Here is a 26,969-nt window from a genome sequence, read left to right on the forward strand (position 1 = left end):
GTGTGAGCATCACGCCGGTGCCTGCAGTAAGCAGGCAGACACCGCTGTCACGAGGACGTCTCGGGCCCACAGGAGGTAGAGCTGCTTCCTTGCTGACAACAGGAGTGGAGCCACTGGTGGCAAGTCGCTGGCAGAAATGGGAGCGAAACCTTTTGTTTCTCATCGAATGAGAGACTGCAGAAACAATGGTGGCAGTGTTCCTGCTCCCTACGTTAATCCACTATTGTAGTCGGGCAGGATAGCTGCAATAAAATGCCCGGCTGTTAATTTTATGCATGGAAAACTTCTTACCTGCTCTACCCCTGCCCCCCCCCTTTCCCCCACAGCTTCCTTTCCAACTGCAGCTATTTTTCCCTGCTGACTTCAGGTGTTTTGTATTCTGCTTAGATCAATAGCAGAACAACGGCAGCAGCTTTCCAGTTGTCACTAGGAAGACCCTGCTGTCAGCTGCTGCTCACCCATTTTCTGCCAGTGCGGCGCTGGGGATGGAGAGCCCTTCTGCTCTCCTGACAAACACAAAGAAAGCTGTGCAGTACCAGGAGCTCTGTATTGATTTTTTTTTTTTTTAATCCAGCCTGGGGAAAATGGTGGTCTGCGCTCTTGGATTTGCCCTCCTGCATTCAGTTAAGAGGCAGTAAACCAGGCAGCCTGGGAGGGAAGGCGTGCTGTGGCACTGCGGGGACACGAGGCCCGTGGAGGCCGTCAGCGCAGCTCTGCCAAGGGAACCAGTCCCTGGTGATACGCTGCTTCGCAGCCTGCAAGCCACGGGCAGGAAGAGCAAATCCATTGTCTAATCTGACAGACGTGCCAGGGCTGTGTTAGCTGATGTGAATGTTGGGCCTGGTTCGTGGCTTTCAGCAGCCCCTGGTACTTAACGTTAGCTTGGAGCAGATCAATGCAAATGTTTTCCTTTGTAGAACAAAAGGTGTTCACTCTGTGTGCGTCTTCTATCCCAAGTGCCAAAATAGGAAGCATCTTTTAGAAACCAAAGCACGAGGCATGGCTTTGCTCTCTGGAGTGTCTGCTTTTCCTCTGCTTTCGCTCTTTTGGACCTGGACTGTTTTGTGAATCCCTTCACCAGATTACGAGGAGCGCAGGGCTCGGGCTCTTGATCAGCTCTGGCACTGTGACAGGTCATGCTGAGCTGGTGCTGCACTGCAGCTCGGCTGGAGCTGCTCCCTGCGAGCACTGGGGTGTGTGACTCTGCAGGAGCTGTCCCTCCTGGGAAGGTCTGTTCCAAAATGCGGTCTAGACTGGGAACTCATGGTAGCTGATCTCCTGAGGGCGTGGTAGAGGTGGGAAAACAGATCGCAGTGCAGCACTGAGCTAGCTGAGTTGAACCCTGAGTGCTCGTAGACACTGGTGTGCATCTGCTGCTCAGAGGCTGCCTCTGAACGACACTTTTAGCTGATGCTTTCTGCTGCTGGAGCAGCAGATCCAAACCGCTGTCCCCTCTGAGGTGCCCCTCCCATGGGCAGAGCTTCCTGAGCTCTTGGGCTTCACTAGGCTAAAATGGAGCGAGCACGTAAGCACTGTGCTGTCCCTGGAGTGCTGCTGCCGGGGACGTGGCCCTGACAGCTGTGGGAGGCTGAGCTCAGCTTCATTTGAGCCAAGTCAGGTGCAGAGAAGCAGAGCACGTGAAGTAGCAACGAGAGTGCAGTGCTTAGGCTGTGACTTCACGCTGACTGCTGGGAACGCAGCTCTCCTCGCTGACGTTTTGCTCTGTGGGTAACAGAAGGCAGCTCGTGGTGTGTGCTCAGCGCTGCCGTCCCTCCGTGCAGGAGGAACGCAGCCACGCGCCAGCTGGCAGTGACACCCTTTTATTCGCACCCCCAGCGCTGTGCTGCCTGACCGCAGCCCTGGAACAGCTCGGGATCTCCACGGCTTCCACGAGGAGCAGGGCCCGGGCTGCTGCGTGCAGTCCCTCCCGTTCCTCCTTCTGTAGTTTGGGTTCAACTTGCTAACAAAGCCACGGTTACTTTTCCTAAGCCGCTCTCGCGTGCTCCCTTCTCCTCCTCCCTCCCAGCGGAGCGGGGGGTGGCCGATGTCGGGGTGCAGAGCGGGAGGGCCGCGTGGCTGTGCGCGGTGGGCAGCGAAGCAGCACGGCCCCGCACAACCATCCCGCCGTGCCCGCGGACCGAACCGGGCCGTGCCCGCGGACTGAATCGGGCCCCGCCCGCCGCGCGGCCTCATGGCCGCTTCCACTTCCTGGTTACCAGCCGCAACCGGAAGCGATCGCGGTATCCAGGAAGTGACGTCATACCGGCGGGGGGTGGGCCCGTGTGATGGCGGAAGCGGAGGCGAAGATGAAGCAGTTCAATGGCGGCGGGGCCGGGCTGGACGCGGAGCGCGGCCGCTTCCCGTACTGCGTGGTGTGGACGCCCATCCCCGTGCTGACGTGAGTGCGGGGCCGGGCCGCTCCGGGGCCGCCGCTCTCCCGTCCCCGCGGCAGGACAGCCGTGGTGGCCGGGGCCCGGGGGCGACGGTCGCGCCGCTCCGCTGTGCTCCGCTGTGCTCCGCTGTGCTCCGGGCACGGGGAAGGGCGAGGCCGCGCCGTGAGGCTTCGGGCCCCGCGGAGGGGCCGCTTCCCGGCCCGCCTCGGCTCCCAGTGAGAAGCGGGCGGCGGTGCGGGCTGGGCCGGGCCGCGGGGCGGGAGGAAGGCGTGGAGCGGGGCGCGCCGGGTCGGGAATGGCACCGCGCACCTCGTGGTGCTCTCACTGCTTCAGCTCCCAGCTCTGCAGGGCGGCCCACGGCTTCCCACCTTCCTGCCCCCGCGCCCCGGGTCGGGTGCTCGGAGCAGTGCTGCCCGCTTTAAGGCCTCGGTGTGTGCCTGCACTCCTTCCCCGGCAGCGGTGGCAGGAAAGCCCTGTTGCTTTCGTTCCGCAGCGGAGATCTCAGCGATGCTGTTTGGCAGGATCTCCCTTCAGGTTGCATAATTGCTCCAGTTTTCCCCTTCTGACGCTTCCCGTCATCCTCGGGTTCGGGAGCTGGGAAGCTTAGGCAGCACTGGGAGGGGAATGGGAGGCAAAGGGAACAAACATCTGCGCCTTTGAAAGATGACAGAGCTGTGACAACGCAGGGCTCCTTCGGGCTGACAGCTGCGTGGCCGCTTTGTGCTGTGCCAGGTAGGGAAGGGCAGAGGGGAGGGCCGAGTGAGACAGACTTTGCAGCTCCTCCACGCTGTGGGGTTACGGGGTCTGTTGATCTCGGCTGTGCTTAGCAGCATGTGTGGCTTGGCTCCACGTTTTGGTCACTTCAGGAGCTGTGGTTTGAGAATCCGTTCCTTTTGAGCTTTGCTGTGATGTGGTCTGAGGTGCTCATCATGGGGAAAGGAGTGAGGAATGGGAGAGGTGAGGAACGCTGCGGGGTGTGGGAGAGCACTGTGACACCACTGTGACCGTGGGTGGGTTGGGACAGAGTCCTGCTGCTCTGCAAACACTGGGGGTGAGGAGGAGGAGAGTGCTTAGGGGAGGGAAAGCCGGGAACCTCATTTCCTACCCACAGTGCCAAGGCCTGGTTTGCAGTGGAAAGCTGCAGCGTGGTGGGGCAGGACAGCCTTCGTATCCCTTGTTTGTCAAAGCAGAAGGGCCACTTCTATCTGGGGTCTGCTCCTTCTGAATCCAACCCTTTTATGTGGGAGCATCTGTTCAGGCAGTGCCAGCTGTAGGAGCACCCACAGCTGGTGAACCACTGAGCCTGACCAGCCCTGGGAGTGCTCCTCAGGGCAGCACAGCTCCGGGTGTTCCCCGTGTGCTGCTCCTCTGTACCTCTCCTCCATCCCTGCCTGCTGTGGCTCACCCAGCTGTACCGTGCCCACTCCTGGCAGTGCTTTCACTGCCATTTGGGGGCAGACATCTCAGCCTGATGCCTCACCCGTTACCTCTGCAGATGGCTGTTCCCCATCATTGGCCACATGGGTATCTGCACGTCCACGGGAGTCATTCGGGACTTTGCAGGGCCGTATTTCGTCTCGGTGAGTACAGGATGGGTCTCGGCACTTAAGCCAAAATCCGTGCTTGGACTGCATCGGTGAGTTTTGAGCCACCCCCTGTGCTCTGCAGCTCAGGGTCCTGCAGGGCAGCGGTGCTGGACGTCTCTAAGGACCACTTGTGGACCATTGCCCAGTGGTAGATGGATAAACAGGGGCTGGCTTGGTTTGTGGGCAGGAGGGAGCTCTCAGCTGGGACTTTGGGGCCTAAATCCCTTTGCAGTTATCTGTCGGTGCGCTGAGGTCACTGGGGCCTCGTGACAGCACTCAGTGCTGGGGGGTCCAGCCACAAATGCTGCATGGCATTGTCCTCATGAGACCCTTTTCCCTTTCATTGCAGGAAGACAACATGGCATTCGGGAAGCCAGTGAAGTAAGTGCTCCTGCTGTGTACTCGATCCTTCAGTCCACGGGCACGCTGTAACGCTGCTTTCTGTGCCCCCATCACACAAGAAACCACCTTTAGCTGCATCCTCTCAGAGGCCTTACAGCACTGCGGTGGCATTAATAGCTCCACCTGCATGCAGCACCTGCAAAACAAAGAACAGAAGCTGAAATGCTTCGGGGTTTGGTTCACCAGAGGCGTTCCCGGTGAGCGGCGCCTCGCTGTGCTGCTGGAGCGCTCGCACCTCCGCGTTGGCTTTTTGTTGCAGAGGAGCAGCAGCAAAGGGGGATGTGTTGTCATCTGTGCAGGTACTGGAAGCTGGATCCCAGCAAGGTGTCCTCCAGCAGCCCCAACGCGTGGGACACGGCCGTGCACGACGCGTCGGAGGAGTACAAGCACCGCATGGTACGGCTCCGCGCTGCCGTGGGCCGCGAGCTGCGCAGGGTTTCTAACAGCCCTCCCTTTTCTCTTCCAGCACAACCTCTGCTGTGATAACTGCCATTCTCACGTGGCCCTGGCCTTGAACTTGATGAGATACGACAACAGCAGCTCCTGGAACATGGTCAAACTCTGCTTCTTCTCACTCCTCTATGGGAAGTACGTCAGGTGAGCTGAGAGCAGTCAGGGCTCCAGGCAGCAGAGCCCCTCCTCTCTCATCCTCCCACCCTCCAGAGCTTCCTCCTGTTCCCGTGGGAAGGAGAGGAACATCTCTGCCCCCAGTGCGTGGCTGAGAGGTACTGGAGCCATCGCTGCCCACTGCTTGCTCTAAGGAGAAGAGCCAGGAGTGTGTGCTCCTGAACTTCTGCCTCTAGCAGCTAATTCAGGGTGCCAGGAATGTGGGGAATGCGAGCTCGAGCAGATATGTCCTTGTGTTGTCTCTTGGCTGGGTTAGGTCAGAACAGAAGGTCACGGCATGGCTCGTCTCCAGGGGTCACTGGTTTCTCTTCCCTATCTTGAATCTTGTTTGCACTAAAACCAGTCTGATTTCCAACTCGAGCAGAGAGGGAAATCCTGAGCTTTCCTCATTATAAAGGACAGACGCTTCATCTCCATTTCAACTCCTCGGGTCCGGAGAGGAGACTGTGAGAGCTGTAATGTGCTGGCACGGCTCCCTCCTGGGCCTGGGCTGTTTCAGGGACACAGACAGCGGGGTCAGCCTGAACTCCATGGCACTGCCCTGTGTGCTGGTGTGGATGTGACACGTGCTGGGGACTGTGGAAGCTCAGCCCCACTGTTGGTGACACAGCTCTTTCTGGACCCGATGTGATACCCCAAATCGAACAGCAGGATGTGATCTGCGTCAGTGGCAGTGATGGATCTGTGTCCTCTGATTTCTCTGCTTCTTGGAGCCCCTCCTGTTTGCCGAGTCAGCTTTAAATCCTCTTTCTCCCCTTTTCCTCCTGCCTTGCAGCATAGGGGGGTTCGTGAAGACCTGGCTTCCCTTTGTGCTCCTCCTGGGGGTGATCCTGACGGTGGTTCTGACGCTTCATCTGCGGTGATAAGAGCTGTGAGTCCCACGGGCACACGAGGGGAAGAACTGTGAGTGCTCGAGGCACAGGAGGCTCTTCTGGGAAGGTTGCAACTGCACTGCCACTGCTGCCCCGTTTCCTGGAGCTTCCTTCTTACCCTCTGTCTCCACTCCCTGGGGCGTCCCCGTGCCGGGCTCCTGGAACCTGATTTCTCCCCAGCTGCACTCCTGCCACGCAGCAGGTAGAAACGCAGCCAGGAAAGGAGAGCTGTGGGCACCTTTGCTTTCAGTGCAACCCCTCCTGCAGGCTCAGGAGCGAGGGCGGCTACACCTGAGCTTCCCCCTCCCCATCCCCTCCTCCTCCTCCTCGTGCCACACTTCGTGGGATGCTCCTTCAGTTTGCAGCCCCCGAGGAGGAGCTGTGTCCCTGCTGCACGTTCTGTGGTGGTGTGGGGCTCCTCCTGGGGGGGCACAGTGCCCCTCCCCACAGACAGAGAGGGCTCAGCACCCTCTGGAGGTGCACAGAGGAAGGGGCAGACCCACCTGGTCCTGCTGGCGAGCCCAGAAAAGCAGGAAAGTCGATGGATGGGTGTGGATACGGCCCATCCACATCCCAGCAGGGCTGGGAGCCTGCTGCCAAACCCTTTTAGCTCGTGCCAGGGAAAACACAGCTCCCCTGCTTCTGCCTGAAGCTGTCCTTGTGCTCCTCACCAGCTTCTCGTCTTCCCTCTGAGCCCCTGGAGTCACAGCTCCTGCACAGCTCCTGCCTGCATGGGTGGCAGTGGGTGGGTGCTGCTGGGCCGGGGGGCTTCGTGTGGGGCTGCTGGGGGTGGGCAGGGGGGTGCTGGGGGTGCTGGGCAATAGGAGGATGTGTTTGGGGCCGAGGTGCTGCTGGCTGTGGCTTTTCTGCAGGAGTGTCCCTGCAGGTGCTGTGCCACGGTGGTGGGGGGGGGGGGGTTGAGCTTTTCCCCACGTGCCCAGCTCTGCCCCCCCACGTTTCCTCCTCGAGGAGTGCTCATGGCCGCCGGGAGAGCTCTCCTCAACCGCACCCCATCCCCACTGTGCTTTCTCGGACATGAAATCCCACTCCAGGCACTGCTGGCTCCCCAGGCCCCCCCTCTGTGCCCCCCTCCTCCCAGCCCTGTGCTCCCCATCTGCACAGGGGCTCCCCTTTAGGTGTCTATCTCTGTATTCCCCCCTCCCGTGGTCCCATTTCCACGTCCCCTCAGCCCATCTGCACAGACCTCAGTGCCCACCCCTCACCTCCACAGCCCGAGGTGGGGGTGTCCCCTGGGTGTCACTTCGTGCCCCATTGGAGGGCAGTGGGGGCTGTGGGGCCGACCCAAAGGAAGCAGCCCCCCCCCCCCATGAGGACGTGCCACGGTCCCGGGGCTGCGGGGCCGGATCCGCCCCGTCCCACGCGGCAGCAATAACTCAGAGCCCCGCAGGGCTCTCCCCGCGTTTTAGGGCTGAGCTCCACGAGCGTTGCCAAAGCTGAGCGGCCGGCGCAGCTCCTGCCGCCCCCCAGCGCCGTTCCCGATGCTTTTGTACCGGATCTGTGTTCCGAATTCATCCCCCCGTGGGTCCGGGGGGGGATCAATAAACTTCCGTGGACGTCTCCGAGTGCCTCCGTTGTCCCACGGGAGCCAAAGCTGCTCTGCCTCGGCTTCCCTGGGAGCGCTGGGACCCAAACGTGGGGAGTGCGGTGGGTGTGGGGTTGGGATCTGCCCCCAAAGGGCTCCGGCGCTGCCCACGCGCTCCCTACACCGGGGGCAGAAATGAGGCAGAACCGGTTCGGGGTGCCCACGGGGCAGCTCCGGCACCCGGTCCTGCACCCACGGCCCCAGATCCCATACCCACAGCCCCAAATCCCGTACCCACGGCCCCAAATCCCATACCCACAGCCCAGAATTCTGCACAGAGTGCCCAGAATCCCACTCAGACCCCCCCAGGCCCCACGCCGCCCCACACCTGAGCTCTCATCGCGCTGCAGAGCACCCCACGCTCCCCCCACCGCACACCAGCGCCCCGCCCCACTCCTCCCAGTCCACCCCGACGTGGGGGCTCCGTGGAGGTCCCCCCCATACTACGACAGCGGTGCCCTCCTCTCTCCGCCCCCCCCCCCCCCCAAAACCGCACCAGCTACGACCGCTCCCGTTGAATTCCCCTCCCAGTTCAGCCCAGTTCAGCCCAGTACAGCCCAGTCCCGTCCGCCGCGCGGCTCTGGCTCCGTTCCCAGCTTTGGTTCCTGCGTTGACTCAGCCTTAGGGCGGCAGCAGCGGCGGCACCGTGCGGCCCATGGCCCCCCCGCGGCCCCGGCCGAGGTAAGGACCGACCCACAGCCAAGTGGGGGCACGTGGAGGGGGGCTCCCCCTGCCCTGTGGGTTTTGGGATGGGGGGGGGCCGCGCTTTGCTCCGTGCGCGACTTCGAGTGCGACCCCGCGGCCGCGGGGTGCGGGGGGAGAGCGGGGAAGGAGGAAGGTGGGGGGGCTACCCATCTCGGGGGGGCACCCACGGGTGTTTTGGGTGGGGGGACACCACCCATCGCCCCCCCGAGGGCTGTGCACCCCCGTGCTGCGGCTCGCTGGGAGCTGCGACTGGTTGAACTGGTCGCACGCGTCGGGGTGGGGGGGGGGGGGGGGGGGGGGGGGGGGGGGGGTTGCAGCCTGTCCGCTCCCGGACACCCCCCCACCCCAAACCTCAGCCCCCCTTCCCCGCTGAGTGCCACCCGAAGGATGGGGGGGCACCGCAGGTGCGCGTGGGCCGTCCCACAGTGACACGGTGACATTTCAAGTGCTGCTGTGTTCCGGGGTGGGGGGGGGGGGGAACGGGACACCCCCGTGGGCCGGGCATGAGTGTAAACAGGATACGGAGCGGGCGGGGGGGGGAGGGGATGGGGGCCCGTCCCATTGCCGGACCCCTGAGCACCATATGGGGCAGCCATGGCACAAAGGTGGGTCTGAAGCTGGGGCAATGGGGGTGGGGGATCTAAGGGGAGTTGGGGGGGGGGGAGAAAGCTTAGGGGGGGTCCTCAGTGCAGTCCCCGTGGGGTGCCAGCGTGGTGCCCATAGTGTGCCACTGCGGTCCCCGTCCCATCACTGCCCCCACAGTGCCACGGTGGTCCCCACGTGGTGCCGGTGGTGCGGGGGCACTGCTGTCCCCACGGTGCACAACCCAGTGGGGGGTTGGGAGGGGACCCCCTCGGGGTTGGGACGGCACCCACAGCCCCATCCGAGCGCTCGGGGGCGGGGGGCGGGGGGGGCACACGGCCGTGCGGAGCTGACGTCCTGGTGGGGTTTTTTTTTTGGTGGAGGGGGGGGTCGTGCCCCACAACTGCTGCAGCTTTGAGCAACGCTGTGTGACATGTGATGAGCTGAGCGCGTCCTCAGCCCGCAGCCCTGGGGCCAAGGTTGGGGGTGGGGGTTGGGGGGGGGGGGGGGGGTGGTATCTGCCCCCTTTTCTGCGCCCCATCCCGCAGCGGGAGGGGCAGCAGCGAGCGCCTTCAGCAAACAGCGGGGCCGGGGAGGGAGGGGCACGGGCGTGGAGGGGGGGGGGATGCCGCGTGCCTCCCACCCCACCGCAGCCCCCCCCCTCCCCCACTGCCCCAGCCCCCCCCCGAGCCCGCAGCACCCATGGAGCCGGAGCGGGGCCCCGAGGCGCTGCTGGACCTCAGCTTCCTGAGCGAGGAGGAGCGCTGCGCCATCGCTGCGGTGCTGCACCGCGATGCAGTGCTGCGCCGGAGCGAGGAGGGGCGCGTCAGGTGGGACCCCCCCACGGGACACCCGTGGGCACGGCGCTGGGAGGGCGTGGGATGGGTCCCACGCACTGCCGTGTTCCCTCATCCTCATCTCTGACCCCCCCCCCCCCCCCCCCCCCAAGCTGCTCTCCATCCCCATCCTACTCCACATTCCCGTCCGGACCCACGTCCCGCACTTGCTCCACGTGTCCCCACGCCGATCTCTGTCCCGACACGGCCCCGGTCCCAACCTGCTCTGTGTCCCGTCTTCACCCGCGTCCCCCACCGGCTCCGTGCCCCTCAGCCCTGCGTGTCCCAAACTTAGCCCACGTGTCCCCAACCTGACCCACGCCCCCCCCCCGCCCCTGCCCCTCCCCCACCCCCGGCTGGCGCTGTGTCCCGGCAGAGAACTGCGCCGGGCGGAGTCGGACCCCGCGCGGCTGCGGATCCTCACGGGGGAATGGTTCTGTGATGTCCGCGCTCTGCGGCACCGCGACGTAACGGGAACGGATATCGTCCGCGCCTCCATCCGCTGCAGGAGGCGGGGGGGTACGGGGGGAGGGGGGAGGGATGGAGGGATGGAGAGAAGGAGGGAGGGAGGGAGGGAATGAGGGAGGGATGGAGGGATGGAGAGAGGGAGGGAGGGAGGGGGGAAGGGGGGATGGAGGGAGAAAAGGAGGGAGAGATGGAAAGATGGAGGGAGGGAGGGAGGGGAGGGAGGGAGGGAGGGAGGGAGGGAGGGAGGGAGGGAGGGAGGGAGGGAGGGAGGAAGGAAAGATGGAGAGAAGGAGGGAGGGAGGGAGGGAGGGAGGGGGGAGGGAGGGAGGGAGGGAGGGAGGGAGGGAGGGAGGGGGGAAGGGGGGATGGAGGGGGGGAAGGGGTGATGGAGGGATGGAAAGATGGAGGAGGGAGGGAGAAAAGGAGGGAGGGAGAAAAGGAGGTAGGGAAGGAGGGAGGGATGGAAGATGAAGAGAGGGAGGGAGGGAAGGAAGGATGGATGGATAGGGGGATGGATGGATGTCACGGGGGGGTACGGTGCTGTCCCGCTGAAGTCCCCGCTGTCCCCAGGAGCGGCGGAACTGGAGTGTGGGCTCAGCCGGGACGAGCGGCTGGAGGAGGAGGAGGAGGAGGAGGAGGAGGAGGAGGGCGCCCGGGAGGAGAGGTGTGGTGGGGGCGGGGGGGCGGCCCGCAGTGCCGCTCCGGTGCTGAGCGCTTCTCCCCGCAGCCACAGTGGGGACGGGGTCCCGGCGGCCGCGGACCCCCGGGTGGGCGCTGATATCCCAGAGGGGGAACGGGACGGCCCCGGACCGCCAGGTGAGGGGGGGGGAGGGGTGCTGGGGGGGGAAACGCGATGGGGGTGCGGGGAGAAAGGGGACCCCCCCAGCATCCCCTTCACGCGTCCGTTCGTTGCTGTGCGCTGGGACCCCCACCCGCGCCGTGTCCCCGCAGGTGACGGAGTGGATGGGAACACCTCCAGCGTGGAGGAAGATGAGGAGGAGTCCGACCCTGAGCGCAGCAGCCCTGGTGTAGGGCGGGGGGGGGGGGGGGGGGGAGGGGAGGGGCTGGAGAGGGGTGTGCGGGGGGTGGAGATGTCCTGGTGTAGGGCAGGTGCGGGGGGCTGGGGGGAGGGGCGGAGTAGGGTGGTGTGGGGATGTGGGGTCTGTATGGGGCTGAGTGGGTCTGAGTGGGGTTGTGGGGTCTGTATAGGGCTGTTATATCTCTGTGTGGGGCGGTGTGGGGCAGCGTTCCCAGGCCGCATTCTGGCAGCTGCGTGCCACAGATCCCCGCAGAGGGGACAGAGGACACCGGGGGCTGTGCGTGCGTGCCCCCCCCACCCCAACACCCCCCCTCACCCCACCCTCGACCCCCCGACCCCCTCAGCACCGCCCCCTTTCCCTCCGCAGCGCGCACAGAGTCCCACGGACGGCAGCAGCTCCTCGGCGTCCACGCTCAGCTCCTCCACGGTGCGCGTGGGGGTCGGTGGGGTCATGGGGGGGGGGCGGGGGATGCACAGCGCTCCACCCCCCCGCCCTGACCCTGACCCCTCCCCCCATCGCAGAGCGGCAGCGTGCGGAGCGTGCGGGGCGCGGCGGGGCAGGCGCGCGGCCGCGTGCAGTTGGCGCTGCGTTACGAAGCGGGCGCGCAGGAGCTGCGCGTGCACGTGGTGCGGTGCCGGGAATTGGCCGAAAGTAAACGGCAGAGATCGGACCCGTGAGTGCGGGACCGGGCTGGGGGTCAGGGGGGAGTCGGAAGCACCGGGACCCCCTTCCCCAGCCCACCCCTCCCCCCCGTGCTGGGTGCAGGTACATCAAGACCTACCTGCTGCCCGACGCGTCCCGCCGCAGCAAGCGCAAAACGTCGGTGCGCAGGCGGAGCCGGGACCCCGTGTTCAATGAGACCCTCAAGGTGCGCGCGGGGTCCGCAGCCCCCTGCCCATCCCCCCCCCTCCCTCCAACCTCCCCCCCTCCCCCGGGTTACTCTCTGCCCCCCCCCCCCCCCTCCATCCCCGCAGTACAAACTGCGGCCGCCGGAGCTCCGCGGGCGGACGCTGAACGTGTCCGTGTGGCACCGCGACGCTGTGGGGCGGAACGTTTTCGTGGGGGAAGTGGAGGTTCCGTTGGGGACGTGGGATTGGGACAACACGCGGCCCGAGTGGTTCGACCTACAGCCCCGGGTGAGCCCCACGGCGCCCCGCAGCCCCGCTCCCTCCCCTCGCCCTCCTCGCCCCATAACCGATCCTTCCCTGCCCCGTAGCCCCCATACCCCACTTCCTTCTTGACCCTCCCCACTCTGTAACTGCCTCCTCCCCACCCCAGAGACCCCCATCCCCCACTCCCTACCCCTCACCCCCCATAACCCCACTCCCTCCCTGACCCTCCCCACCCCATAACTCCATAGAACCCTTCCCCCTCCCCGCCCCATAGCTCCCCAGACCTCTGCTCCCACCCCACCCCAATAGCTTCCCATAACCCCGCTCCATCCTTCACCCTCCCACCCCATAGCCCCATATAACTCTCCTCTCTCCCCACCCCATAGCCGCCCCATAGCACTGCTCCCTTCTTGACCCTCCCCACCCCCATAACCCCTCTCCCTCCCCACCGCAGCCCCCCATCCCCCCAGACATCCTCCCCAGCCGTGGACACCTCAGCCTGGCACTCAGATTCATCCCCGCCGGCTCCGAAGGTGAGCGGGGGCTTCAGGGTCGGGGCAGCGCTTCCCCTCCCCCACCCCCCCTCAAGGCCCTGAGCGGGACCCCCCACCCCACCCCATAGATTCGGGGCATCCTCCCACGGGTGAGCTGCACATCTGGGTGAAGGCAGCGCAGGGCTTGGTGCCGTTGCACGGCAGCACAGTGGACGCCTTCGTGCAGTGGTAAGCGGGGAACGCAGCGTGGGGTGGGGGGGGGGGGGGGGGGAGTGGTTATGGGGTGAACGCTCACCTCCCCCATCCCCCCCAAAATCCCCAAACACAGCTCCGTGCTGCCCGATGACAGCAAGGAGGGCCGGCAGAGGACGCGGGTGGTGAAGCGCAGCCTCAGCCCCATCTTCAACCACACCATGGTGTACGACGGCTTCCAGCACCGCGACCTGGCCCAGGCCTGCGCTGAGTGCACCCTATGGCACCGCGACCCCTTCGCCAAGCGGAGGCTGGGGGGGCTGCGGCTCAGCCTGGGCACGGGTGAGGGGGGGCGGGGGGGATGTGTGGGTCCGTTAGGGTCCCAAGGGAGGGGTTCTGTGGGGGGCTGAGGGGGGTGTGTGTGGGGAGTTGGAGGGGGTTATGGGGTGATATGGGGCTCTGCGTGTGGCTGTGGGGGTCCTAGGGGGTTCTGTGGGGTCCTGAGGGGGCTTTGGGGGGAGTTAGAGGGGGCTATAGGGAGATAGGGGGAGATACGGGGCTCTGTGTGTGGCCGTGGGGGTCCTGGGGGGGGTTCTCTGGGGTCCTGGGGGGAATGTGTGGGGATTTAGAGGGGGATATGGGGAGCCTGGGGGGAGATATGGGGCTCTGCGTGTGGCTGTGGGGGTCCTAGGGGGTTCTGTGGGGTCCTGAGGGGGGGGTGTTGGGAGTTAGAGGGGGTTATGGGGAGATAGGGGGAGATACGGGACTCTGTGTGTTTCTATGGGGGTCCTGAGGGGGTGTATGGGGAGTTAGGGGGGCTATGGGGAACCTGGGGGGAGATACGGGGCTCTGTGTGTGGCCGTGGGGGTCCTGGGGTGTTCTATGGGGTCCATTCGTTGGACACCAGGTTGGGGGGAGTGGTCCTTCCCGACTCCTCCCCCCCCCCCCCGCAGGACACAGCTACGGGCTGCCCGTGGCGTGGATGGACTCCACGGCGGAGGAGCGGGCGGTGTGGGGTCGGCTGCTGCGGGGCCGCGGGCGTTGGGTGGAGGCGGTGCTGCCGCTCCGCACCGACCTGGTGCCCCGCACCGCGCCGTGAGTGGGGCCGGGGGGGTCGGGATGTGCCCCCCCGCCCCCCGACCCCGACCCCTTCGGTGCAATGAAGCGGTGCCCCACGGACGCTTCGTTTCGGCGCTGTCGATCGCTCCGCGCTCACGTCGGGGCGGTGCCGCCCACGATGGGGGGCGGATATGGGGCGGGGGGGGGCGGTGCCCTGGAGGAGGTGTAGGGTGGAGGCGTGGGGGGGTGAGGTCGCCCCACTGCGTCTGTAGGGCTCAGTGGGGTTTTTTTTTTGGGGGGGGAGGTCCACGTGGCACGGGGCTCCCAGGTGGGGGGGCCCCAAAACCTGCGCCGGTGGGGCGGAGCCCTACAAGACCCTATGGGATGGGACAGGACCCTATAGGACCGGACAGAGCCGTGTAGGGTCCGACTGGATGGGAAAGTACCTCATAGGACCCAATGGGGCCCCCATCGCGTTCCCATAGTGCTCCCATAACCCCCACTGCCGCTTCCTGGGAAATCACCCCGACCTACAGCAGCGCCCCGGGAGGGGGAGGAGGGGACAGCACCCACCCACTGCCCCCACCCGTGGGAGGGGGGGTCCCACACCGCCAGGGGCTGTGTAGGAATAGCCCCGCCCTCCCCCCCCCTACGACCCCAAACCCGTAGGACACTATGGGTCCGACACACGGACACCTCGCAGAGTTTAATGGGGACAGACCTCACCTCACACGGCACGCAGCCCCCACCCCAAAACAGCACACGGAAGGCGGGGGGGGGGGCGGTGGAAGGGGGGGCACACGCACGGACTGCTGTATCCATCGTGTGCCCCCCCAGCCTCCCCCCCCCACCCAGGAACACAGAGGCACAACAAAAGCACACAGTGGGGTCCCGGCTCTGCTCCTGGGGGTGGGGGGGGGACACTGGGGGGGCTCAAGAGTCGGGGGTGGGGGACCCTACAGGATGAGATGGCAGCAGGATGCTGGAGCCAGAATAGAGGGGGGGGGGCGGGGCGTGCTGGGGTGCAGTGGTGGGGACGCACGCTGCCGGGTGCTCCCTAATGGGGCCGCAGCCCCCACCCCAGGGAGGGGTCGTGGGGACGATGGGGGGGGGGGGGGGTCCGGCCCCCTCTCCATCCCGTGGCAGCACCCAGCTCCTACTGGTTGTCCTCTCTGCAAGAAAAGAGAGAGGGGCGCGGGCCCCCACCCCCACGCGTTAGGAGCACGACGCGGCACCCACCCCCCCCCGTGACCCCACCCGTGACCCCCCCGCCCCACGGCTGCTCACAGCGTCCGGTACGCGCTGTCCTTGGATCTGATGAAGCGGAGGATGAAGAAGAGCGCGGCCTGAGTGCCGAGCACCAGCACCGCTCCGCCCACGAAGCTCGCCGCGTGGAAACCCGGCAGCGGGGCGTCCGTGGGGCCGCTCCCTGTGGGGCCGTGCGGGGCTGCGGGGACCGACGGCCCCACGGATCATTTTCCACCCCCCCCCCCACCCCTCGCGCCGCGGGTGCATCAATAATTGAGAGCCGCGGTTCGGGTTACGGTGCTCCGCGGTTCCCGTTGCGCGCTTCCCCCCCCCCGTGCCCCCCATCCCCATCCCACAGCACCGTGAGGGGCTGTGACCCCAGGGCACGGCTGGCACCGCGGCCGTGGGGCAGAGCCCGCTGATGTGACCCCGAGACGGAGCTGCCCCCCCAGGGGACACAAAGTGGGGGGGGAAGTGGGTGGTCCCGTCCCACACCGTCCCATGGCACCACAACCCCTCCCATTTCGAGTTATCCTACCCCACCCATCCATCCCACCCCACCCCGCCCCATCCCTGCCCCACTCACGTGGGGGTCGCGTTGCTGGCTCCTTGCTAGGGGGCGGTGGGGGTTCTTTGGTGGGGGATTTCAGCGCCGCTGGAGATGATGAGAGAAGAGGACGGGGTGGGGGGGGAGGGCCACAGGGGGCACTGCCACGCGTGACCCCGGCCCCACAGCTGTGGGGTTACCTGGGCATAGGGCGCTGCTGTTGTAGAGCACGCAGATGTCCCACGTGGCCCCCCCACTGCGCACACAGCTCCACGTCTCTGCGGGGAAAGGGGGCGGGGGTTCCCACGGGGGTCCCGGGGTTGGGGGGGGGGGGGGGTGCTGAGTGCACATCTATGCTGCTCACTGTGCCCCCCCGGGCCCCGCCGGGCCGGGGGGTGGGGGGGGGGTGAGGTGCTCACCCGGCGCCCCGCAGCCCCCCCAGACGCAGGCGGTGCCGTTGGGTGCGGGGGGAGCGGCCGTGCACAGCTCGCAGGACCGCAGCTCTCCGCATTCTGCAAAGTGAAATGAGACGCGGGGCCGGGACTGTGCCCCCCCCACCCCGAGCGGGAAGGAACGGCCAAACCCCCCCTCTCCCCCCCCCCCCCACCACGTGCTCATCATTAATTGAAGGCGATGTCGGCAATGGGGCCCCGCTCCGGGTGCCCCCCCCCCAACACACACACTTCGTAGCGGGGTTTGCACCGCCCCAGGAGGGGACCCAGAGCCGTTCGCATTTGGGGTCAGCAACAACGGGGTCAGCGTGGTCTGGGGGGGGCAGGGGGTGACGCCCCCCCATGCCGGGAGCTTTGTAACGCACCGCCAGTGCGGAGCAGTGAGAGGATGGCTGTGCATTATTGATGCTGGGGGGGGTGGCGGGGGGGTTGGGGGGGGCCGGGAGAGCTGCCCCGCTCCTTTTATGGGTTCTCAGCTCGCGGACCCCATTGAGTTCCCCCTCCACCCCCCCCCCCCCCCCCGGACCTGTGGGTCGCGACCCCGAAGCGGGGAAGCGGTGGGCACCGCTCTCTGGGCACGAATAGGGGCTGCGGGGGGGCGGAAAGCGAGCCCTCAAAGTTTGCTTTCCGCCCCATCCCCCCCCCTCCCCCCCCCCCCGTGGGGCCGCTCCGTACCTGCGCGGGTGGCGGCGGTTCCCTGAGCGCACAGCACCGCGCACAGCACCGCGCAGCGCAGCGCTCCGGAGCGCGGGGGGGGCATGGCCCGGCTCGGTTCGGTCCCGCGGCGGAGATCCCGGGAGGGCCGAACGGAGCGGGGACGGAGGCGGCCCCGGGGGTGGGGAGGGAGGGGGAGGCCCCACCTCGTTCTGCCCCGCCCCCCCCTCGACCCCCCCTTACCTCTGCGGGGGGGGGGCCGTGGGAAAGCGGCGGATGGGTCCGGCAGCGCACGGGGTGCGGGGGCACTGCAATTCGTGACCTGCGCTCCGCGCGCTGTCCCCGCACTCCGCCCCCCCTCCCCCCCCCACCTCCCCCAGCCCCGGCCAAGCACCCCCCCACGAGCCCCCCCCGGGATCCCGGGACGTATCCGGAGCCATCGGGAGAGCGGGGCTGCGCTGGGTTCCAGTTCGGGACTGGGAAGAGCCCCCTCCCCTCGGGGCCGTCGGGGGAACCTTCAGCACTGCGAACAGCGCCGGACCCCCCCCGTCCCCTTCCTGGGGTGGTCCCGAGGGGGGGGCCACGCACCTCCTCCTCTTCCCCCTCCCCCCCCCCCCCGAGGAAGGCCCCCTCCCGCTGCCCCACGCCGGCCCTTTCCGGCTCTCCCTCCCGGTGATTAATTATTATGGGCTCACGATTAAGGATTCATTATTCAGGCTCCCCCCGCCCCGAAGCGCTGCACCCCAATGACTTTGGCAACGACGTGGAGAGGGGAACCCCGATCGTGGGGTGGGGTGGGGTGGGGTGGGGGTGCGGGCGTGGGCCGCGCGGGGGGGGGGGGGGCGTTTTTATGAATGGAGCGCTCCCGCGTCGCTGCGATTACGATGCGCTGCCACGGGGAGCGCTGATTGGCTCCGCCGTGCGTGACGTCACGGGGGGGGGGCGGTGATTCACACCTCTCTTCTCCCCCCCCCCAACGCAAATCCCCCCCCACAACGGCAGCAGCGCCTGCGCACAGCACCGAGCGGGTGGGTGCCCGGCACGGGGGGGCACTGGGACGCACTGGGATGCACTGGGACGAACTGGGATGGGGTTGGCACTGGGATGGGGGGGGCACTGGGATGGGGGGGGCACTGGGGAAGGTCACCTGTGGGTGCCTGGTTGCTACCCGGGGATGTGTCGTCACCGGGTGACGTCTGCTTGTACCCCGTGACGTCAGGTTGTCACCCCGCGGTGTGTTACTGTCACCCAGTGACACGTGGTTGTCACCCATCAACAGCTGTGTCACCCGGCCGCGTCTGACTGTCACCCTGTGCTGGTTCTTGTCACCTGGTGACATCTGGTGCCCCCCCCGCCCCTCCTGCACACCTCACCCATTCATTTTGCTGGGGGTGCGTTTTGGTCTTCCCTTCCCCCTCCCCCCCATCTCTTTATTTTTGGGGTCCACTATTTATTTTCTGGGGCAATTCGGAGGGGCAGCACCGCCCTCTGATGCCTTTGGGAAGGGGGGGCTGTCCCCGTGAACCCCCCCACCCAGAGCACCGGGGCTGCCCCACGCTCCCACCAAAGCGTTCCTTTGCACTGGGGGTGGATTCCCACTTCCTTGTGGGGGGGGGTGGGTTCTGGGGGGGTCTGGTGTTGTTTCAGCCATTTTGGGGGTGGGGTGGGGGAATAAAAGCGATTTGTGATAGGAGCTGCGGCTGTGTGGTGCTGGGGGGGGCAGGGTGACACGGGGGGGGCAGGGGGTGGGTGCTCGGCTCGATTGCATCGCTTGCACACAATGCCACACACACAGAGCAGCGCGGGGAAGAAAGGGTTAATGATCACAGCGCTAATTAGGGCAGCTTGTCCCCTCTGGGTGCAGGGCTCCGTGCCCCACAGCTCCCCCCCCCTCCTTCCACCCCTCTCCCCCCCCCCCGCACCTCCTGGGGGCCGTGGGTCGCTTCCAGGCGTCGGAGCACCCGCAGGCACGTGGGGCTGTGGCATCTGGGGGAGGGGGAGGAAGAGGAGGGATCCTTCCTCCTCACGGGGTGAAGGGGACCCCCAGAGAGCAGCGCTGGGGGTGGGGGCTCCCGTTGACCCCATCGCATTTAAGGAGCAAAGCTCGGGGGGTGCGGGTACCCCAGGTGGTTCCCCCCTCCCCCCCCCACGCTCACATTGGGGGCTGCCGTCACCCCCCCCCCCAGCACTGAGACAAATGACGCCCACCGTGAGCCCTGCAGCGAGGTGTGCGTGTGCGGGGGGGTCTAAATACCAACCCCCGCCTGTGGGATAAGGCGCTGAGCCCCCAGCAGCACCCCCCCCCAGTCCCCCCCCCCCCCCCCCCCCGTGCTGCTGGCGGTGGGGGGGAGGGGGCTGCGGGCACCGCTGTGAGCGCGGGCACACATCGCTCCAGCTGTGCGCACATCTGGCGCCCAGCGCTCGGTCCCGGCACGGCAGGGCTGTGCAGCGAGCCGCGGGCAGCCCATCCCCCACCTCCCCCCCCCCCCACTGCTCTGAGGGCACGGGGCCGTGGGGTCCGCTCCCCCCACCGGGTTGGCAGTAACCACGGCCAAAGCGGGGCTGCTCCCCCCGTCCCGCTGCCAAAACCACGGCTGTGCCAACGGGGGGGGAGGGGGTCACGGTCCCGTCCTGCGGGGGGGGGGGGGGGGGCGACCCCACAGGCCCAGCCCCTCTCGGAGCCCCGAGCTCCGGATCCCTCCAGCGCCACGCGTGGCACCGCGTGGGGAAAAGGAGGAAATGAAAGGGAAAAAAGGGGGAGAGAGGGGAAAGAAACGGGAGGGGTGGAGCGGGGCGGAGGAGTGGAGTGAAGGAGTGGGGGAGAGGAGGAGTGGGGGAGAGGAGGAGTGGGGGAGAGGAGGAGTGGAGCAGTGCAGGAGTGGAGCCGTGGAGCCGCGGTCCACCCGCGGCCATTTGCTGCGCTGCCATCTCGTGCCCCGCGGCAGCAGCAGCGCTGGGGCAGCCCCGAGCACTGCGCCCTCCACGCCCCGCACGGCTCAGGGCTCGCTGCTCGCGGCTCGCTGCTCCGGGACCGGCGAGGCCAATGAACCTGATGAGGGACCGCCACTGCACAGCTAGCGTGGGGGGCTCTGCGAAGCCGGGGGGGCTCAAAGTGTGCAGACATCCACCAGAAGGATCGGGCTCCCAGCAGCACAGCGCACAGCACGGGGACCCGGAGCGGAGATGGAGGAGGAGGAGGAGGAGGAGGAGGAAGGGCTGCCCAGCACTCAGCTGCACGGCTCTGCCTCGTGGGGGGGGCAGCAGGGCTGAGCCCCCTGCACAGGACCCGGCTCGGCTCTGCTGCAAGAACACACGAAGCGGAGATGGGAGGGAAAGGCTTTTATGGAGGGGGAGGCGTCACAAACCAGGAGCACCGCGGGCGGGGCCTTCCCGGTTTGTTTGGTTGTTGTTTTATACAGGTACGTTATAAAATAATAACAGCAATAACGACTGCAATTGGGATCTTCGTCCGAGAGCCGATCCTAGAATGGGAAGGAAGGCAGCGGGGGACACGGGGAGGGCAGGCAGCATCCCCCCCCCATCAGCCCCACAGCCACAGCACTGCTCCTCAGGCAGCTGTGCTCCTCTTCTATAAGCAGAGTTTCAGTGCTGAAACTCCTTTGGTCTCGAGTGAGTGAGCTCCCCCCCCCCGCACCCTGAGAGCATCGGTCCCATGCCACAGTGCCGTGCCATGCACAGCTGTACACACTGCGGAGGAAGGAGAAGAAGAAGAGGGCACTTCGGAGGGGCCACAGCTCGACGAGGATGGTGGAAATGGGGAGAGAACAGAGCGAGCCTCCGAAACGGATTTACACGGACAGAAACTGCCCTCCCCCACAGTGACACCGCGTGGATTCTGGGCCGTAGGGGACCGCCCCTAAACCCGGGCAGCTGCTCCAGGGAGGATGAGGAGAGGGGAAAGCGGTGAAGGCCACGGGCTGCTCTGGATTTCACACGCAGCAACGCTCACCTCCCCTTTCCCAACAGGGGAGCACGTCTACTTAAGGCAATTTAAAATTAACCCGGGTTTGGCACGTGTGAGCTCGGCGCTTCCCTGCACGGTAACGCTGTCAGCCCGGGTTATTTCGCAGGGCTGCCATCCCCGGGCACTGAGAGGAGCCAGAGGAGGATGCTCGCAGAAGGAGCAGAAAAAACAGGCAGCAATTCCCCTCCAGCCCCTCCCTGCCCAGCCTGCAGCACTGATCACTTTGCATTTCCAAGTCCCTCTGCTGCACGATGGCTCGCTGGCACTCGAGGGGTTTGCTCCCTCTTCCAGGACCTGGAACGAGTGCTGCTCAGACGTTCCCAGCTGCACCACGTCTGCGTGCTGCTCTGCGCAGCCGAGACAGAACAGGAATGGTGGAGGCACTGCTCAATCTCTCCCAGGGGCTCTCAGAGCTGAGCCAGAGCTCAGCCCGACCTGCAGCCCAGGACAGCCCCTCCTCCAGGCCCTCACCTGCACACATTAAAAATGCACCAAGGCACACAAGAAATCAGCAAGAACTCGATGGCACAAACTGAAATCATCAATCAAACCCCCAAGAAGGATTCCCAGCAACCCAGCAGCCTCAGGCCAGAACTGGCACCCCAGCCATCAGCAACAGCATTAAACGAGGCAAGCCGGGCACGGGCTGGCATAACACTTCACAATTTGAAAGGCAAAGAGCTCGGGGATTTGGTCTTCGTGGTCCCACCCCACAGCAGCCAGAGCCACGACCCCGCAAGGCTTTGGAAATCAAAATACAAAAGGCACATGTGTAGCACTGGGAGATATGCATATACTCTATGTGATATAAAACAGCAGGAAGAGCTGGGTCAGCTGGCTCAAGCTGTCCCCGTTCTCCCCCTGCCTGTAGTGAGCGGCCCGGCAACACGCAGGGTTAGCTGGGGGAGGAATCTCTTCAAAATTAACTAATTAACCATAAAAACAAAACGTGGGGAACTACACGGGCTGGGTCCGATGCGACCCATGGGCAACTCAGCTCTCACACACACACACACACACACACACACACACACACACACACACACACACACACACGGTGGTTTGAGGCACACAGCCCCTCCAACCTCCTTTGGAGGAAGCAGGGGGATCACCAGCACCCTCTGCAGCAGCACCCTGCGTGCAGTGGCTGCAGGACAGCACCTCCTCCACCCTGAGCAGCCCAGGAGAGGCCTGCAGCTCTCAGCCCTCCCCACCACCTCCCTGCTCATCAAGGCACTTCTGGGTTATGTTTTCCAACGCACTCCCAGCACGAAGCAGAGCTGCTGCTGCTGGTGGCTCTGCCCGAGCACCCCTCTGCGCAGGGCTCCCTGGGCACACGTGGCAAAGCAGCACCGGGGTTTCTGAGGAAGGTAAAAGGCAGCTTTAAAAATGAACAAGGACCTCCTCACGTGGCACTCGATGTGATCTGCAGCCCTGAGCCAGGAGTGCACCCCACGGGGGAAGAGGGGGGTCTGGAAATAGTGAGGAGGGCCAGAGGGGAAAGAACAGTGCACCACTGCCAAAAACTGATTACGTGACAGCGGGGTGCAGCACAGAACGGACATTTAAAGCCCATTTTCTTGCAGCACTACCAGCACTCACTGGGAAGGAAGAGCCACTAGATCAACTGTCTGCTGTTGCAATGAGAAAACTAGCTGAAAATGTCCTTCATCTGAAAGGCCGCGCGGCCGCAGCAGGATCATCCATCTTTGCTCTAAAAATCCCTCAGGATGGAGGGGTTTATGTGCTCTGCCTGGTGGCATCGAGGATCTGGAGGTTTAGTTCTCTTAAATAAGCAACCGTTCCGCTCCCTCCAGCTAAATCCCAACGCCGCCATCCTCGCTGCTGGGAGGAGACCTTTGGGGAAGGCAGAGCACAAAGTCCTGCCACAGCCGGAGGGGAGGGAGAGGGGAGATATGCTGGTGGGTGTCTGGAAACCCTTGGCACATCTTTGGTTACGGGGTTTAAAGGAAGCGGCGGCCGCTTTGGCCACCTGGTTCTTTAAGAAGCTGTTAACCCAGGAGGGGAGGGAAGCGAGGGGATGGGAGCGTGGTTAATCCGACCATTCGTCCTCATCGAACTCCGAAGAGTCGTCCTCGGAGTCGCTGTACTCCACCGCGATGCGGCGCGACAGGATGGTGGCCACGTCGTTGCCCACAACGTCCCGCTTCTCCTGCTCCCGCTGCTCCTCCACCTTGCGGAGCTGGAAGCCTGTTGGGAGGAAGGCAACGGAGGGGACGGCTCAAAGCTTTGGTCACAGCGGAATCTGCAAGGCAGCCATCCCTTTGATGAAGCCCTCCGAGCAAGGCAGCCCGCGCTCTGCCAGCAAGCATCGGACACGCTACGGAGTAACAGCGACGGTGAGTGACAGCCAAGACAGGCTGGGTGGGCAGGTGGAATGGGAACCGAATCGTTTCCGTGCTCCTTGAAGGGTTGCACCACTGACATTCAATCCACTTTGCAAACTTGGGCCACGGCAGTTCTGGCACCGCCGTCTCCAGGGAGCGGGCGGAGGCAGAAACCCACGGAGGCTGTCAGCAGGGTGGGCAGACAAGGAGAGCCCCCAGCAGAAAAGCCCCAGCAGAGGGGCAGCCACAGCCCTGCACGCGAGGCAGCTCCCACGTGCTCACACTCAGGACCCTGTGGGCATCCCACGGGCTGCAGAGGAAGCCGCTACCCAAAGCAAACCTTACCTTGACGGATGGCCGACAGCAGATCGCTCCTGGCATCGCTAACTGCGGGCAGCGACGACTTGGGCTTGGAGGCAGAGGTGTCTGAGGGTGGAGGTGGTGCTGGGGGCCCATCGAGGCCGCTGGAAGACAGAGGTGGGGGCCCAGGAGGTGGTGGGGGGGGAGGGGGGGGCGGCGCGCTCCCCACACCCGGCTGCGGCAGCGCAGGGGGCAGCACGCTGCTGAACTCGGCTGCCGGAGGGGGCGGCGGCGGCGGCGGGGCAGCAAACTCAGGGTGAGGTGGGAAAGAGGGGGGAGAGGGTGGGGGGGGGGTCCCCGGGGATGGGAAGCCCATGGGGGGTGGCGGAGGAGGGACGCTTCCCATCGGTGGCGGCGGAGGAGGCGGTGCTGGAGGGGGAGCAAAGCCCGGCCTGGCCCCGGCAGGGGATCCGACCGGAGGGGCTGGCGGTGGGTGGCTCGGGCTAACCAGGCTGGATCTTTTGGTCCCTCCAGAACCAGAACCTCTTTGGTTGTCTGCAGGATAGCTGTTGCAACAGAAGGAGAGACAAAGAAGGCTGTCAGCTTTGAGGTCAGAGCGTCCAGCCTCAGTGTTAATGAGAATCATGTGTGCTTGTTGCAGCCCACACAAAGCCCAACTTCCAGCCTCAACTCCTGCTTCCACGAGTCCTCGCTCCTCGGGTTTTATTTTTCTTGCAGGGTTTCTTTTGGCTACCACCACCAGAACAAAGGAGAGCTTCTGGGGACTGGCAGCAATGCTATCATCTGTCCCATCTCCCAGGCTGACAAGAACACGAGCCATCTCACCTCCCTGCCAGGGGCCAGGCGTCACATCTGAGCTCAGAGAAGCCTCTTGGCTTAAGAGCTCCTATCTGCTGTCCCTCCACGCTGAGGTCAGGCTTCTGACACGCCAAGCAGGGACACGTACCGTGATAAATGGCACGGGGACCGGTGGGTACGCCAGGAGAACATATGCTCTGAACACCTGCTAGGAACAGATCTCTTTGCTGGACTGTGTGGCTCAGAGCTGCAGCGCAGCAGCCGTGTCTCATAGCTCACCGTGGGGATTGAAGCACCCAGCGTGCTCTGAGGGAGAACACTGAGTTCCCACTGCTGGAAGCTGTGCTGTAGCAGAGAACAGCACTACCCAGAAGATGCTGGAATATCCTACGTGTGCCTGAAGGAAGCCCTGGACTGATGGCATCTTGTGCTGCGAGGCACAAGAGGTCTGGTGCGTTTGCCACAAAAATGTCACAGTTTTTGGCAGCTCACAAACGCTGATCCATGACAGACCACGGAGATCAAACCCCACTCCCAGGATTCTTTCAAAACAAACCACCAAAACAAAACCAGAGCGGGGAAGATCTCCGTGGCTGGGCAGAGATCTAAGGAACTGCATAAGGCAGCTTAAGCTTCGTCTGAAAGCTCATTTCTGCTCTGCCCTAGAGGAACACGCTGCAGAGTGGAGTGCTTGGTCTCTCTGACACATCAGAAGAGCCTTTTCTGCAGCTCTGCTGCCTCTGGATAAGATGGAGACAAGCTAACGCAGTCCTGTCTATCAGACACACTGCTACTGCCTTTAAGAAAAAACAAAGAGCTGCTCTCTCATTTCAATCCGTGCGGCTCAACCACCACCAGACCACAGTTCTCATCTCTGGAGGTGATGGGAAGTCACCATTCCATCTGATGCAAAGCAGCCACCCTGAGCTTCCGCTGGGAAGGAGCCAGCCGGTGCGCCCAGGTCCTTCAGATTGTATTACATCTACATCTTCGTTTGTCAAAAATCACAGGGCAAGTGGCAGTAACAAAATCAGGAGTGAAAGAAACTGCCCTTCGCAAAGCTCTACCCGGAATGTGAGAGTATATAATCCACTGCGCTGGAGAGGAGAGACTGATCCGACCCGAGCCACGGAGCCAGGCCGTTAAATGGGACCCTGCTCTTTTGGAAAGCAGAAGGACTCTGCTTGAGCTCCCCAAATCCGTTCCCATCTGTGGATGAGGAGCACAGGGAGCAGCTGTGCTGAGCACAGCGCCGGCCCTCTGCAGGCAGGAGCACGCAGGCTCCCATGCAGCGCCGTCAGGAAGCTGTGCCGCGCTATCTCAGCCTGTCTGCTGTCATCCTGTTACACCACCTACTGCTCCCTGGTGACAGAAGGGATCCCGTAGGCTTACCTAAATTCCACCGGGGGTGGAGGCAGGCTGTCATCTGGGAACGAAGGAGGCGGTGGCACAATGGAGTCAGTCTGCGGCGGGTAGCAGCTCACGTCCATGCTTTCGTTTGAGCCGATGCTGCCGTTCAGATACACCATGTTAGAGGGGTACCTGGGAGCAGGAGGCAAGCGCTGCATTTAAAGAGTTCAAAGCCACATCTCCAACTCATTTCCCCCCTCGCTCTCAAGAGCATTGCCTCCCGGAGGGTTACAGCACTGCAGCTGTGCAGCAGCTCCACCACCACACAGCAGTGACATTAACCAAGCGGACTGCTCAACCTGCAAGGCTCAGAAATGAGGTTTCCTGGTAGGAAGGCTTTTCCCAGCACAGCTGGACCTGCCTTGAGGTGGCACCTTATCAACCACCACAACAGGGCACACGGAACAGAACGTGAAAGCAGCAGTTACAAACAAAAGAAGTCTCAAAGTATTCTATCTGTGCAATCACGTACGGTTTGCTCCGTGGTGGTTCACTGTGCCTGGTCACTGCTAACCAGAACGTGATTACGTGTCTTAGCCAACAAAGAACTCACAAATTAAGTGTGAGAATACATTATCCAAGGGCTCCCAGCAGCAAGTACCCCAAACTGAAGCACTGCTGAGGGAGTGCTCCTGCTCAGGGCGTGGTGGGCTCATCTCGCTGCGGGGTGAGGCGAGGTGCTGCATGCACACGCTGACAGCAGCAAGCAGAGGAGCAGGAAAACGGGGCTGCTGCTCCAAACCTGTTCCCTATTAAACTAAGAGCAAGTTTTATTTTTAGCTGGAGAGTGTGATTTAAAGAGAGATTTTTCTTGTATGAAAGGAAGCTGCGAGGAGCAAGCGAGCGAGAAGTGCATTGTGGGGAATTCAGTCTGCTTCCAGCCTAGCTGGTGTCAAAAGTTAAATGAATTCCCAAGCCAAAAGCACTAAAGAGAGATCTGTAGCTTGGAACACTTGGATGGGAACTGCCCCCGCTTCAACTGCAGGGCGTGAAGATGTAACAAAGCCATCACACAGCACTGCTGAGGTGCCACCCTGCTCCTCAGCACCGGGCCCAGGGCTGGGTGTGATGGGAGGGCACTGCCACGGGGTGCAGAGCCAAAGTGCTGTGTGTGCCGTGCCCACGAGGCAGCTGGGAGCAGCCGTGACGCCGAAGCTGTTCCTGCCACCTTGCTCTAGCCGTGCAGCTCCCTGATTTATTTAGCAAATTCGAAATCCGCAGATGGATTTACTTTG

The 26,969-nt window shown here is 64.4% G+C and overlaps 4 protein-coding genes across 8 annotated transcripts in view; 2 read left to right on the forward strand and 2 right to left on the reverse strand.

The window, feature by feature from the left end:
- The first annotated feature begins 2,277 nt into the window (after positions 1–2,277).
- On the forward strand, positions 2,278–6,521 carry TMEM222 (transmembrane protein 222). Of its 2 annotated transcripts, none has more exons than XM_065744455.1 (6): positions 2,278–2,398; positions 3,889–3,973; positions 4,329–4,360; positions 4,681–4,777; positions 4,848–4,978; positions 5,784–6,521. In XM_065744455.1, exons 1-6 carry the CDS (start codon positions 2,286–2,288, stop codon positions 5,869–5,871), a joined length of 546 nt encoding a protein of 181 aa, XP_065600527.1. In that variant the 5' UTR covers positions 2,278–2,285; the 3' UTR covers positions 5,872–6,521. The 2 variants fall into 2 exon arrangements, with proteins under 2 accessions (XP_065600527.1, XP_065600528.1); XM_065744456.1 differs by lacking the exon at positions 5,784–6,521 and adding an exon at positions 5,045–5,455 and having other exon boundaries at positions 4,848–4,969.
- A 1,496-nt stretch (positions 6,522–8,017) lies between these two features.
- On the forward strand, positions 8,018–14,091 carry SYTL1 (synaptotagmin like 1). Of its 2 annotated transcripts, none has more exons than XM_065744439.1 (14): positions 8,018–8,164; positions 9,449–9,600; positions 9,983–10,125; positions 10,645–10,738; positions 10,802–10,890; positions 11,026–11,102; positions 11,481–11,540; positions 11,636–11,787; positions 11,880–11,982; positions 12,089–12,250; positions 12,681–12,759; positions 12,849–12,948; positions 13,070–13,254; positions 13,866–14,091. In XM_065744439.1, exons 2-14 carry the CDS (start codon positions 9,473–9,475, stop codon positions 14,009–14,011), a joined length of 1,518 nt encoding a protein of 505 aa, XP_065600511.1. In that variant the 5' UTR covers positions 8,018–8,164; positions 9,449–9,472; the 3' UTR covers positions 14,012–14,091. The 2 variants fall into 2 exon arrangements, with proteins under 2 accessions (XP_065600511.1, XP_065600509.1); XM_065744437.1 differs by having other exon boundaries at positions 8,019–8,164; positions 13,049–13,254.
- A 970-nt stretch (positions 14,092–15,061) lies between these two features.
- CD164L2 (CD164 molecule like 2) lies at positions 15,062–16,999 on the reverse strand. Its single transcript, XM_065744620.1, has 6 exons — positions 16,894–16,999; positions 16,186–16,278; positions 15,967–16,044; positions 15,806–15,874; positions 15,259–15,418; positions 15,062–15,143 (listed from the first exon to the last, which is right to left on the reverse strand). The coding sequence occupies exons 1-6, from the start codon at positions 16,976–16,978 to the stop codon at positions 15,128–15,130; spliced, it is 501 nt and encodes a 166-aa protein (XP_065600692.1). The 5' UTR covers positions 16,979–16,999; the 3' UTR covers positions 15,062–15,127.
- Positions 17,000–22,158: 5,159 nt separating this feature from the next.
- The window catches only part of WASF2 (WASP family member 2), a 28,372-nt gene continuing 23,561 nt past the window's right edge, over positions 22,159–26,969 (reverse strand). For all 3 annotated transcript variants that reach the window (XM_065744442.1, XM_065744440.1, XM_065744441.1), the window contains exons 7-9: positions 25,717–25,866; positions 23,551–24,071; positions 22,159–23,068 (exon numbers count right to left, since the gene is read on the reverse strand). In XM_065744442.1, coding sequence (XP_065600514.1) covers positions 22,911–23,068; positions 23,551–24,071; positions 25,717–25,866 — 829 coding nt within the window. In that variant the 3' untranslated portion in view covers positions 22,159–22,910. The remainder of the gene's footprint in view (positions 23,069–23,550; positions 24,072–25,716; positions 25,867–26,969) is intronic.

Source organism: Cyrtonyx montezumae, unplaced genomic scaffold, assembly GCF_038088225.1.
Source record: "Cyrtonyx montezumae isolate F1298 unplaced genomic scaffold, pur_monq_1.0 scaffold_31, whole genome shotgun sequence".
Lineage (NCBI taxonomy): Eukaryota > Metazoa > Chordata > Aves > Galliformes > Odontophoridae > Cyrtonyx > Cyrtonyx montezumae.